At 49.3% G+C, this 13,519-nt stretch overlaps 1 protein-coding gene and 1 long non-coding RNA gene across 2 annotated transcripts in view; one reads left to right on the top strand and one right to left on the bottom strand.

Moving 5' to 3' along the window:
* Nucleotides 1-13,519, bottom strand: part of LOC136003806 (uncharacterized) — a 41,045-nt gene that overhangs the window by 17,775 nt on the left and 9,751 nt on the right. The window contains exons 4-7 of the long non-coding RNA XR_010608188.1: nucleotides 12,482-12,721; nucleotides 7,770-8,014; nucleotides 6,272-7,412; nucleotides 440-562 (exon numbers count right to left, since the gene is read on the bottom strand). This is a non-coding gene — a long non-coding RNA (uncharacterized LOC136003806). The remainder of the gene's footprint in view (nucleotides 1-439; nucleotides 563-6,271; nucleotides 7,413-7,769; nucleotides 8,015-12,481; nucleotides 12,722-13,519) is intronic.
* Nucleotides 3,940-9,229, top strand: LOC136003783 (keratin, type II cytoskeletal 5-like). The gene is made up of 9 exons (XM_065659712.1): nucleotides 3,940-4,623; nucleotides 5,519-5,739; nucleotides 6,312-6,372; nucleotides 6,876-6,971; nucleotides 7,093-7,257; nucleotides 7,371-7,496; nucleotides 7,817-8,037; nucleotides 8,137-8,171; nucleotides 8,811-9,229. The coding sequence occupies exons 1-9, from the start codon at nucleotides 3,940-3,942 to the stop codon at nucleotides 9,227-9,229; spliced, it is 2,028 nt and encodes a 675-aa protein (XP_065515784.1).

Raw genomic sequence — 13,519 nt, 5'->3', positions numbered from 1 at the left:
CCAGAAAATCCAATTTTTCCTGTTTATGAGAGGGTTGGTAATGCTTATGTAAATCGGTCCAAGTTGCTACACCAGGTTTGGTAGAGTGGATTTTAATTACACACCGACGAGCACCTTATGTTTCTGTAGTAAAATGCATGCGTTGTTTTTCCTGTGTGTGTACCAGATAGACCCATTTAACGCTTTTCATGTGTAAGTGAACAGAGTCGATTACCCTTCGCTTACTCCAGACTTTCAGCTGTACCTTCAATAAACTACATGCATAATTCATGCTTTGCTTCATGGGTTTTCTTTCCCTCCCTGATATTACAAAAGCATGGATATGTTCTCAAACATGATTCTCCATACGGGTGGGGTTGGTAGCTCACAAGAAGTGGAGTTTTAACAAGTCACTTTTTGAGACTTTGTCTGCTCTCCTTCCTCCTGCACTTTTGCATACCTTTATTCCATCCAGAGACCAGCGTGGCCAGAAGGAAGTCTGGAAATGCAGTGTAAACCGGGATGTTTAACCGCTCGCGGGATGTGCAGTTCACTCGGGATCTCTCACACTTGTCTGGGATGTCTGGAGGCAGAACAGAGAAGCACACAGGCCCTTGTCAAAAGAAATCAATGAGAACCAGCCCTGGTAGTAACAAAGAGAAAAGAATCCCACACCCCAATCCTGAAACCCTGAAACAAGAGCAAGAGAAAAGTGTAGTGTCCGAAATGCCCCATCTTCCCTACAACACAAGGACTTAGACAAAGAGCAGAGTCTGTAGGACATGCCTGGATGCCCCCCTCCAACATTCCTTGCAGGGAGGGGAAAACTCACTTTAGGAGACTGGGATCTGGGTGAGATCAGGTTGCCCTCTCCCCTTTCTCTGTGAGGGTGCCCCGTTTCCAAGGGACAGTGACCCGCTGAAAGGTCTCTATCACACGGCTGGAAGGGTTTGCCATGGTGGCATCCATCGCAGCTGGATGCACAGCTGGATGCCACAGAAACCAGCCGGCCCTGCTGGCTCCTTTCTTCCCCTGGCTTGCCTGGGCGCAACCGAAAGACAACGTTGCTCCAAAATGCCCTTTGGAGAAATTCGTCTCTCCTCACCCAGTCTGGAACCAGCGCAGGGTGTGGGCAGGTTAATTCAACCCATGAAAGCTACACCGAGGACCAGGTGTTGTAATTTATTCCCCAACATCTCACTCCACTTCCTGGGCTTCACTGCTGACTCATGGCCTTGCCTGCCCCAACATCTCCATGGCCGGAGGATGACTTGAACCATGCAGCCAGGTTCGGTCTGTCCATGCCAACAGGATGGTGATGAGCCCACCATTGGTTGAGCGTCTGCCTCTGCTTCTCTCCCAGCACAGAGGCTGTGTTAAGCAGGGTGGATTCAGGCTCCCCATGTCTGCAGTGCTCTTCTAATGGAAAGCAAGATGATGGTGAATGGCAGTTAGTAGATCACTAATTATTCTTTAATAAATGACATTCCTTGGCCACACTGTCTGGGCTGGGGGTGGTGGTGAAAGCCAAATGAATCAGCTGAAAAGACAAAACCCACCCACCTCAAGCGAATGTTGTTCGAAATGGTTATCTTCATCTTTTCTGTCTCAGTGTGACTCGGACGTCATCTCATTTGTATGTAAATATCAAGCAGAAACACCCAAACAAGAAGCTTCCAGTGCCCCAACAGCTCATAATATATGTTGATCACATCCCTGCAGAACAGACCTGCACACCAAAACCAGCCAGCTCCCCAGGGTACCCAAAGCAGCCCAGCAGCTCTTGCATTTCTGGGAGAAAACCTTTAATCATGCCTGCCCTTCTCAACCCATGTTTTCTGCTGCCTGCTCGAGGATGCTCAGGTACATCAGGCCTTTTTGGAGAGAAAAAAGGTCAGGAGCTTCTATTTTGGGGCAGTTTGGAGGCCAGATCCTGTTCAGCGTTGCTCTGGATGTGACCCGTCATAGATCGACAGAATCTGGTAGAGCTGATCCCAACTAACAGATGCAAGAAGCCACATTTACCTCTGGAATATGGAACCCACAAACCTCAGCTCCTCCACATGATAAACCAGCCTGGGAAAGGAGCAATGCATTTTCCACCCAGCCTTTGCATTGCTCACATACCTGGTGGACAGTGGGCTGAAGGAAGAAGAGTGTGGGAGCCTAAAATGACAATTCCCTCTTTCTTGTTGGCAGCCCCACCTTTAATCCCATTACATTCATTCAGCTCTGACATCTGATCCGAACCCGTTTGTCAGCTTCAGGACAATCTGCCTTTACTGGGGTCAAGAAAGCATGAAGACAATTTCATTTTCCCATCGCACCCGGGCTTTGAATTTCATGCAAATAATCAAGGCAAGAGATGCTCATGAATTTCAAGTGCCATCCCAGGCAGATTCAGACCAGCACTTTCCAAAGAGAACCAAGCCAACCTGTACCAACTGGGAATTTCACGCTGCAATGGGATGTTCTATCTGAGTGACCCAGCTCTCCCGGTTCAAGCTTGCCTGGCAGCATTTCTCCAAGGATAATCAGATATTTGGTGTTCTGCATTAGGCAGAACACGGAGCACCTGCTTAATCTTTCTTCCAGAGATGCCAGTGGGATTTGAGCTCATACTTAATGGTTTTGTAGCACTGGGGCACATGAATGTATTTTGAAGGGCATGTGGAGTCCTATCCTGTAAATAGATTTAAGCTCCAGTCATGCAGACAGCATGGGCAATGCCACCAGGACAGCAACATGTTGAAAACTCTGCTCTTACATACGACTAATAAAATACTCTAAACATTGCATTTCCACCAAGTCCGAGAGGGTAGAAAATGTCATCACCCCCCACTGAATTTGTTCTTTTTCCCAAGGATTCCAGGAAGTAAAACAAGGAGAATTTGTGGGAGTGTTTTTCATGCTGGTTAAATCTTTGCTTTTGGCAACATTTTGAACAGAAATGTTCAAAGGTCTTTAAAAGAAATCGCAGCTGTAAAAGAGCTAGAAACTCGAGACTGATTACATCTTCGCGTTGACATGCAAATAATAGTGTGCCACAAAGCTGGGCAGAGTGTTTCTCAGAAAATCTGTCTCCTTGATGGAAATGCTTTTTAGACCAAGATGAAAACACATCGACCACATCATCAGATGGCTGGAGGCATCGTAATGGCAGCCTCTGGGTGGGATGGAGTTGTCCTTTAGAGATGCCAACATCTCTAGACAGGAAGCCTAGGAAAGCTGCCATAGACTAAATCCTAAATTGACTAAATTTGAGGTGACATTTAAATGTAGTGTCTCAGCAGAAAATCATGCCTCAGGACCTCTTTGTACTAGCCAGCTCAAAACGATGGTCTCTGCATGATGGTGTGAATGGGCAATCTGGGTGAATTAGAGCCCTGAAAGAGATGTCAGGCTTCATGAGCATCACTCCTGCTCCCTGTGAAAGCACTATGAAATATTTTTGTTCAGATCTAGGCATTTTATTGCCACTGCCTTTCACTCGAGTTAATTCAGAGGACTCTCCACTAAGCCCTCTACTGATCTACTGCATCTTCTAAGCAGCACAGGGGTATCGCATGTAGCTATTTTGCTTTTTTCACCCTTTCTTTATTTTCCCTATTTTGTTTTGCAGTTAGGAAATGAAATAATCCATCTCTGCAAGAGGCTTTGCACTAAGGCAGCAGGAACTCTCGCTGCCAGAACTCAGGGAGTTATCTAACTCTTCTAGCTGAGCAGATTCACAGCAGCTCCAAGAGGCGTGTTTGAGTGCAATCAGGGTTTAACAAGTCTCACGGAGACAGCTGGCTGCCTGGCACGTCAAAACCATGAAGGCACCAAATTGATCACTGGACTTCCATGCAACCAAGCCCAGATCCCCACAGGGATAAAAAGGGCATCCTGCACGCCCTCCCATCAGAGAGCTGCATTCTCTGCTGCTTCTCACCAGTGCCAGTGTTATCTCCTGCTGCCATGAATCGGCAAACTTACAGCATGAGAGCTGGAGGTGGAGGCAGATCTTACAGCACTGCCTCAGCCATCATTCCAAGCAGCAACAGGGCTGGCTTTAGCTCCGTGTCTGTGGCACGATCTGGAGGAGGTGGAGGTGGTTTTGGAAGGCTCATTGGAGGAGGTGGCGGTAGTGGTGGTGGTGGTGGTGGGTTTGGCAGCAGAAGCCTCTACAACCTCGGTGGTAGCAAGAGAATATCCATTGGTGTTGGAAGCAGCTTCCGAGCTGCCTTCGGGAGTGGAGCTGGTGGTGGCTCTGGCCTGGGAGGTGGTGGTGGCTGTGGACTTGGTGGTGGTGGAGCTGGTGGCAGTCTTGGGCTTGGTCTCGGTGGTGGAGGTGGTGGATATGGCTTTGGTGGAGGTGCTGGTGGGCTTGGCTTTGGTGGTGGACCCGGAGGTGGTGGAGGGTTTGGCTTTGGTGGAGCAGGGGGTCTGGGAGGGTTCAGTGGAGGGCTGGGTGGTGGCAGGAACCCAATGGGATTCGGTGTTGGCCCACCTGGAATTGGTACAATCCAAGAAGTGACTGTCAACCAGAATCTCCTGGCGCCACTGAACCTGGAGATAGACCCAAACATCCACCAGGTGCGAAAAGATGAGAGGGAGCAAATCAAGACCCTCAACAACAAGTTTGCTTCTTTCATCGACAAGGTGAGACTTCATCAAGTGCTGTGGAATGGTGATAGAGAGGGAGCGAGACAGTCTTGTAGCTACCAACGTACAACTTCATAGATCTACAGTCTGCTGCATGTTTCCTATTCTGCAGGTCTTCATTAGAGCACTCAAAAAGAAAGTTCTTCTGAACAGTTACAAGGCAGAAAACTAGACCAGAAACTAGTAAGAAGAGGATGAGACCCAGGGTTTTTACCTGAGAAATAAGATATATTTGGCTAAATGAAACAAGCCAGTTTCAGGTCCAGATCTAGCTGCTTAACCCAGCTCCCTCTGTGGAGAATAGCAGCAAATGTATTAGTCCTTATTGCTTTATTGCCTGCAAGCTAAAGTCCTTTTTATATTGACTCTACTTAAGTCCTTCCTTGGCTTTGACTCCAGTAAATATGTACTATATATGAGCAAAAGGAAAGGCAATTACGTACTTGGCTTTTAACCTGTAGTACTCAGATCTTAGCTTTAATGAAGGAAGATGAATATCTCTTACAAAGACAGAAAAAACAAAGGATGTTGAAGAAAGTGCTGAAAGAGCTGAACCCGCATTTTCTAATGACTGCTCATTGGCTTGCCAGATTAAATTGTCTCTAAAGAGAACTGGCCACTGAGTCTGAATCCCAACCCTAACCCTAACCCTAACTTTAACCATAACTTTTAACCCTAGTCCTAATCCTAGCCTTAACCCTAAGATTTGCTTAACTACTGGATGGGCTAACACAGCCCCAGATAATCCAGAGGATATTCGTAGCTGGATTTAACACTCTTAGTGTGCGATTTCCTTGGGTGTTGCCATGCATCAGTCCCAGTTACTGATTCCTGGCCATCAGCATGCTCACAGGTATCCTCTGCTAAGCCTCTTCTGCTTCCCAATGCTCAGGTTCGCTTCCTGGAGCAGCAGAACAAGGTGCTCGAGACCAAGTGGACCCTCCTGCAGGACCAGGGTCAAAAAAACAGCTCAGGCAAAAGCAGCCTGGACCCGCTCTTTGAGGCTTACATCAACAACCTGAAACGGCAGCTGGCCACCCTGCTCAACGAGAGAGGACGCATGGACGGGGAGCTGAAGAACATGCAAGACCTCGTGGAGGATTTCAAGAACAAGTGAGTGCCTGTTAGCAGCGCATCCAGGCACGCTGGGGTGAAACGGGATGCAAATGGTTCAGCTGAGCATTAGGCAGTAGGATTAATTCACTTAAATTTCGCTTTCTGAGGGTTGAACATCAGCCCAAGATGTTCATCAAACTTTCTACAGGAAAGAGGGAAAAAAGGATCTCCAGTCTGTGCTCTAGCCCATAACACAGCACCTTACTAATCCCTCTCTGAATACCACTCCTGTGGGGTCTCTCTCCCTGTAGAACTCCTGTTGTCTTCCTTAACAGTAGCAGGAAGGTTGTCTGCCCATCAACATTTTTCCAATTGGAAAACTCAGCCTGAACACAACATGTGATGACACTTAACAGGAAAATCATCTAAACCAGCTTTACCCTCCTTGTTCCTCTGCATTATGACAAAATGTCTTTTCAGCCCTTGGAGAAATCAGATTTGAGTGGGGCAGTTGCCAGGAGGTTGATTTGGAAACACCATTCCCAGCCCAGATAACCCTCCATCCTACCTGTACAACCTTCCTGCTTACCAAGGTATGATCCATCACGTCTTTCCTTTTATCCCTGCAGGTATGAAGAGGAAATCAACCGACGCACAGCAGCAGAGAATGAATTTGTGGTGCTGAAGAAGGTGGGTGAGACAGGAGGTGTTAGGGATGCTGATCTAACCTTAACTGTTGCACAGGCTGGGAATGTCCTAAAGGATGGGAGATCTCATGGAGCAGCATCCTCATCCTTTAAAAGCTGTCATTTGGATTGTGGTTTGGGGAGAAAGGAATGGAGGGGCTTGGAGGATGGAAGTAAATTCTTGTCCCGCTCCTGTCCCACAACATACACACATGGTGGCCTGGGCAAAACAGATCACGTAAAACAAAGATGGTCACTAGTGCTGGTACCGAAACCAAAGGGCTGCATCCCCTGCCTGACCACTCACAGTGTTAAACGCAGCACTTCTTTTGGCCAAGAGATGTCCTCTGGGCGCTTTGCCAGGGGGATGTGCCAAGTAGAGCTTGGCTGGCAGCAGCAGTGCAGTGGTGGAAGACCAGGCCTCATCTCCTGGCTTGGCCGGTTTTTGACTGAGCTACAGAAGAGGTACCAGGTTCTGCAGATGTCCCCATGGCTGCTCTTTTCCAGGATGTGGATGCTGCTTATATGAATAAGGTGGAGCTGGAGGCCAAGGTGGATGCTCTGAACGATGAACTCAGTTTCCTCCGAGCCCTCTACGATGCGGTACAGATACCCTCCTCCCCTGATTTCTGTCCTGTTGTCACCCTCGGACAGTGACTGCCACCATTGACGGCAATAGCACAGGTAAGTGCAGCTGGCCGGGATCCCGTGTGCTTCCTTGCAGGAGCTGGCTCAGCTCAGTGCACAAGTGTCCGACACCGCCGTCATCCTCTCAATGGACAACAACCGGGACCTGGACCTCAGCAGCATCATAGCTGAAGTCAAAGCTCAGTATGAAGACATCGCTAACCGGAGCCGTGCCGAGGCGGAGGCTTGGTACCAAACCAAGGTGAACAGACCCACAGATGCCACGGATGCATTTCTGGGGAACATCACTGCTGTCCCTTGGCTCTTTGGGCTGTATCTTGTCCAAGTGGTTTTACTCTTCCCCCTGCACCACAGTTCGAGGAGCTGCAGGCCACGGCTGGGAAGCACGGGGACGACCTGCGCAACACAAAAGGGGAAATCTCTGAGCTCAACCGGCTGATCCAGAGGATCCGGTCAGAGATAGAGAACACAAGGAACCAGGTAGGAATGGCAAAAGGAGCTTATGGAGCCCCATCCTCTGGTCCCTTAGCACCACAGCTCTGTTTTGCTGATCAGGAACTTTAGCAGCCACAGAGTATAATATATCTCACTAAACATGTTGAATTCTCTCCTGGAAAGGGTACCATGCTGTGACATCCATTCAATCTCTCTTGCCAGACTGGCATTTCAACCCCAGTAATGTCAGCTATGAGTGAATGACCTCAGTCATCACTTTTCTCACCAACACCCACCCAGAATGGCTTTTTTCCTTACCCGAAAAGAAAAGCAGCGTTTAGGAGTCCCAATCCCTTCTCTTGCAGTGTGCCACCCTGCAGACAGCCATTGGAGACTCTGAGGAGCGTGGGGAGCTGGCCCTCAAAGATGCCAAGGGAAAGATGATTGACCTGGAAGATGCTCTGCAGAAAGCCAAAGCTGACATGGCCCGGCAGCTCCGTGAGTATCAGGAGCTGATGAACGTCAAGCTGGCCCTGGACATCGAGATCGCGACCTACAGGAAGCTGCTGGAGGGAGAGGAGAGCAGGTAAGAACAAGATTCCTGCAGGAGTAATAGTGATGGTTGCTTTGCCCCTGCCCGTCTCCTTTACTTTACTCTTACCTCCCCTTTATCTGCTCCCAACAGACTGAGTGGAGAAGGACTCAACCCCATCAGCTACTGTAAGTATCGCAGTGCTCATCTTGCTTTGGGCCCACTGGGAGCAGAGACTGTGAGCAACCTTGGGAATGGGGAGGTTTTGCCCAATATAACACATCCAGAGCCCTCCCACCAGCATTAGTGGCTTGCAAAGAAGAGATGAGTTGGGTTCACGGACCCCAAGATCATCCAGTTCCAACCCCCCTGCCATGGGCAGGGACACCTCACACTAAACCATCCCACCCAAGGCTTCATCCAACCTGGCCTTGAACACCCCCAGGGATGGAGCACTCACAACCTCCCTGGGCAACCCATTCCAGTGCCTCACCACCCTCACAGGAAAGAATTTCCTCCTTAGATCCAATCTGAACTTCCCCTGTTTCAGTTTGAACCCGTTACCCCTTGTCCTGTCACTACAGTCCCTGATGAAGAGTCCCTCCCCAGCATCCCTATAGCCCCCTTCAGGTACTGGAAGGCTGCTCTGAGGTCCCCATGCAGCCTTCTCTTCTCCAGGCTGAACAGCCCCAACTTCCTCAGCCTGTCTTCATACTGGTGCTCCAGTCCCCTGATCATCCTCGTGGCCCTCGTCCTGAGGATGGTGTTTTCCGGAACTGGGTGTCTGCCAAACACATGTCCAACCCTCTCATTGCTTTTTCTTGCAGCCGTCATCAGCTCCAACTCTGGCATGGCTGGTGGAACTGGGTTAGGAGGAGGATTTGGTGGACTGAGCCTAAGTGGAGGAGGCGGTGGAAGCGGTTTTGGTCTTGGAGGAGGCGGTGGAAGCGGTTTTGGCCTTGGAGGAGGCGGTGGTGGAGGCTACGGCTTTGGAAGCGGAGGAGGACTTGGACTTGGGGGTGGTGGTGGCCTCGGAGGTGGATTCGGAGGAGGCAGTGGTCTCAGCATTGCGAGTGGTCTTGGCTATGGAGGAGGTGGCGGCAGCGCTCTAAGCACCAGCGGAGGGAATTTCAGTTCTGGAAGTGCAAAAGGCTCCAACCCAGGAGTGAAAATCGTCTCTAAAACCTCCTCCAGCAAAAAGAGCATCAAAAGTCAAAGCCTGAAGAATGCTACAGAGCCTGAGTAAAACCAGCTCCAGACCCACCCCAAAAGCACTGCTCCCACATCTCTCCTGCATTACTCCTGTATCACTCCTGACCACCACCACCCCTCCACACAACCCTGTCCCGGCTCCTTGCACCGTAGCTCTTCTTCGTTTGGATCACAGCTGAGGAAAAGCAGCCCCACACACATGAACCAGATGTCTCAAAGCACCCGAAACAGGATTAAAAGGAAACCACGGGCCTAAGTGATCTTCTGAATGGGGAATTGGGGTTCTTTTTTGCTTGTTTGTTTGCTTTTAATGAGGCTGAGCAGCTTGTTTGTCATTGTGGCTAGCTGACAGCCATCAGCTCAGACAGATCAAATAGCAGTGAAGATGCAGTAAGTTGGGGTTTTAGCTCAGTTCTGGCCCACGGAAGCCCAGGGATGGGCTGGGAACTTGGCTTCAGTTCAGCCTGCTTTGCCTTCACTGCTGGGATGAACCAAACTCAGTCCTTCAAGTTAAGCAACTCCTCTTCATCAGAGACATGGGTTATTTTTCTGCTATGTAGAAATACCCCAGGAGGTTACTGAAAGATGCCAGGCAGTGGCTTGCAAGCATGGGGCCCCTCTTGAAACATCCCTTATTGTGGGAGCACAGAGCCCTTTAGGAGCCACTTCTGAGTCAGCTGAGTGCGATGGAAAATCCCTCTTTTCCCCATTCCCAAATGAGCTTCGAAAAACATGTTTCTTCCAGATGTGCTGAGCGTTGCAGCTCTGTGAAGTCAGGCACACGAGCCCGGCCAGTGGTTCAGTGACATTAGGAAAGCAAACTGAGATACCTCCATCTGAAAAGTACCACCCACAGGGACGTGGATTTAACTTGCAATGAGCTTGTACAAAAGGAAGACCCAACTACTCTCCCATTCCTGTCCTTTCTCTTAAGTGAAAGTTTGCCCTTAGTGGCACTTTACACATAATCTTGGTCAGAGGAGCCACCACTGACTGATCCACAATGTATGGAAAAGGGCTTGTTTTCTAAATGATAGGATTCCTTCATCCTAAATACTGAGGCAGGGAGTTCTCCAAGAGCCAGATCTGTGTTTGCAGTTAAATTGAGTTGCTGTCCTGAGGGTATTGTTGGAAAGGCTTCAAAAATGCCAGAATCATCCAACAGCCCAAGTCTCGCTGAGCTCCCCACTGTCCTGGTACCAGCAGTTAAGGAGAAAGCCTGAGACAGTGAAAATTACACTGAAAATCTACCTAAAGGCCCATGTCCACACTGCTCCAAGGGGCATTTCAGCACCTCCATCAAGTGAGGGTTTCTCTGCTACAAGGAAGATATTTGGTAAACTGAAAAGTGCAGCCAGGTTTCAGCCCATCACATGGGAAATGAGGCGATGGGGAGCAGGAGCACAGCAGTGCCTCAAACTGATGGCATTTCCCCTTCCTGATGGCGTTTACCCCTCTCGCCTTCCAGCATGTCTTTTTATTTGTGTGAAAATACCATTAAAAAGAAGATTGCAGCTTTTTATATTTCAGTGATAGTGATACAACGCTGCGTTTTCCTTCCTCTCTCTTTCTGGAATGTGTCCAATAAAACTGGATTGTAATTTATGTGTTCCTGCATCTTTTTAGTCTGAACCAGAACCGGTAGCATGAAATGCTCCCAACCTTCAGCTGAAGTGGGTTTTTGCTTCACTTTGGGGGAAAATTTTTCAAATTTTGTTAAAATAATTGTGAAAAGCTTGAAATTAAATTGAAGAATGGGGGGGGGGGGGGTGTGGATTTATCCATTAAGTGACAAAAAAATGAATCACCGTTCATTTCTTAACATAGGATTGGCGTTAATGCAAGAGCTTTTCTTCCACGGAAGGGAGGGTCCTGCTCTGCCAGGACAAACACGTCCTCTGCCAGCATGGGCAAACCCCAAGTATTTAATATCTGCTTTCTTACAATGATGTAGCAAACCCAAGCACATAAATGATAAATCTTCATTTATCAGGATGATCTAGATTGAGGGTGGGTTTTGGTGAGCTGGAGCAGAGCAATTCATCAAGCAATGCTGGTATTTCAGCCACCCGTCATTGCAAAAGGAGAATAAAGAAGACAAAAGGGGGGAAGAAACCCAACTCAGACAACCACTCACACCTTATTGCATTTCAAAGAGTCAGATTCTTTGCTCTTCCCTGACCTCTTCATATCCTGGCTGTACATAACTCGGCACAGCAAATGGGGAAGAGCAAGCAAGCCCCAGCAGGTTTAGAGGAGACGCTCACAGCGGCTGCAGCAAAACCTCGCTGGAACCCGGATGCACCAAAACACGGGAGCATCCAAGCTCCCTTCTCCCAGAGAATCAAAGGAGCCACAGTAAGAAAGACCCAAGTCTGGGGACAAAACCCAGCTTCTCAGTCCCTGCTGTTGCAGAGGATGCTGCAGAAAGGACAAAAGCAGTGAAGGTTAAAAACAAACTTTGAGTCACCTTGATTTCAGTGCAAGCGCTGAATGACACAGCACGGGTGTAAGGAATTAACACAGCTAATGACAACCTAACCTTAACTAACCTTAACAGTTTTGAATGTCTTTATTCCAGCCTAAGCTGGAAAAAGCCCATATAGCAGAGCCCAGCAGTGGTGCTCGCAGGCAGAGCTGCTGCAAACATCTCAGCTGGCCCCATTCCCCCTTCCCATGCTCCACATCCCCAGCCCACCTTCCACCCCAGCAGTGCCCTCGCCCTCCAGGTAACCCCTGTGCAGCAAATCCTGGCTCTGTGATTGACACAGGGACCCTTCATCAGGGACCGTAGCAATGGACATCATCAGGACAAGGGGTGATGGGTTTAAACTTAAAGAGGGGAGGTTTAGGATGGATATAAGGAAGAAGCTCTTCCCTGTGAGGGTGCTGAGGCGCTGGCACAGGGTGCCCAGAGAAGCTGTGGTGGCCCCATCCCTGGCAGTGCTCAAGGCCAGGCTGAACACAGGGGCTTGGAGCAAGCTGCTCCAGTGGAAAGGATCCCTGTCTGTGGCAGGGGTTGGAGCTGGATGAGCTTTAAGGTCCCTTCCAAAACAAACCAGTCTGGGAGTCTATGACATCCTGCAGGAAACCCTCCTGTCTGGGGGAGCAAACACAGCCCACCTGCAGCCCTGAGCAGCTACACCAGGACAGTGCACAAGCGACACAAGCCCAGCAAAGAAACTGTGTGGGACCGAGAGATTCTGCAAGCATTTTCCTTGTTTTGGTGCCTAAACCATCATTTGCTTTACTCTTCCAACTTCTTTGTAATATTCCACTTAATTACCGTTGTCTGCAGCAACAGGCTTTCCTAGAAGAGCTGGGGAGGTAATGACTGCCTTCAACACGAAGCCTTTCTCTTTGCTTTAATTAAAACCTTTGCAGCCTGTGCGCTGGTTCCCAGGTGTGACTTTGCATAGCTCTTTGGAAGTCAAAGGCAGGCTCTCTGCCTGGCCCCCGTCCACAAGATCCAGCACACATGTGCCAATTCACATCTGCAGGATTAGGGAAGCAAATCTCCACACATCTGCCAAATAAACAGAGTTCATTTGTTTTCAATACCAGCGAAACCCCCGCGGTGTTATTATTGGGGTTACCTGCTGCTGCGCATCACTTGTGAAACGGGGGCTCCTTGCTTCTGGATGTGTGGGTGCGATTCTCCCAATGAAACTGCCTTTCCAGCACCATGGAGGCTCCCGCATCTCCACTCCCGAGGTGAGAGCACCCCCTTGCTACCGCCCAGCCACCTCCCTTTCAGTGGGGAAGCTGCCTTGCAACACCCATTCCAAGCACCTCCAAGGATCGGCTTCCCGATAGCTCGCCCCAAGCCCCGCGGGTGCCGGTGACTCACGCTCAGCGATAGGAGGGCTTGCAGGAGATGAGCATTGCGAGTTCTCCTGATTGCAGTGAGGAGGGAAACACACACAACACAAAACAAAACAAAACCCCCCTTCTGCTCAGGTTCTTTCAAGTTCCCAGACAGAGAAAACGGCGGTTGGAAACACGTCAACAGAAACAAGCTATGAGCTGCAGCAGATACCCTTGAGCTGCTCGTTTTGGATCAAGCTCCTGTACTTATTGCTCACGTAGACAGTTTCAAGAACCTTTTTGATTCAGCTGCTCAGGGTTCCACGTCTCTGCCCTGCAATATTGTTATACCTTGGCCAAGGTGGTCGGTCCCAGCGGCACAAGGATGCGGCTGGGGAGAATCCAGATTGCAGAAGTTATTTCAGGTGGGAGGGAGCGGATTTCTTCTCTTGTAACCTGTGTCCAGCTCTTCATGGACACAAGAGAGGAGGTTCCCAGCTTTCCTGCCTTTACACCA

Source organism: Lathamus discolor, chromosome 23 (assembly GCF_037157495.1).
Source record: "Lathamus discolor isolate bLatDis1 chromosome 23, bLatDis1.hap1, whole genome shotgun sequence".
NCBI lineage: Eukaryota > Metazoa > Chordata > Aves > Psittaciformes > Psittacidae > Lathamus > Lathamus discolor.
This window is presented reverse-complemented; position numbering and strand designations above follow the sequence as displayed.

What these genes read in the sequence shown, in the direction of transcription:
- LOC136003783 (XM_065659712.1), top strand. Translation starts at nt 3,940, where the DNA reads ATGAATCGGCAAACTTACAGCATGAGAGCTGGAGGTGGAGGCAGATCT. An exon ending in TTGCTTCTTTCATCGACAAG is followed by an intron (nt 4,624 to 5,518) that starts GTGAGACTTCAT and finishes CCCAATGCTCAG; the next exon opens with GTTCGCTTCCTGGAGCAGCA. An exon ending in CTGGAGGGAGAGGAGAGCAG is followed by an intron (nt 8,038 to 8,136) that starts GTAAGAACAAGA and finishes TGCTCCCAACAG; the next exon opens with ACTGAGTGGAGAAGGACTCA.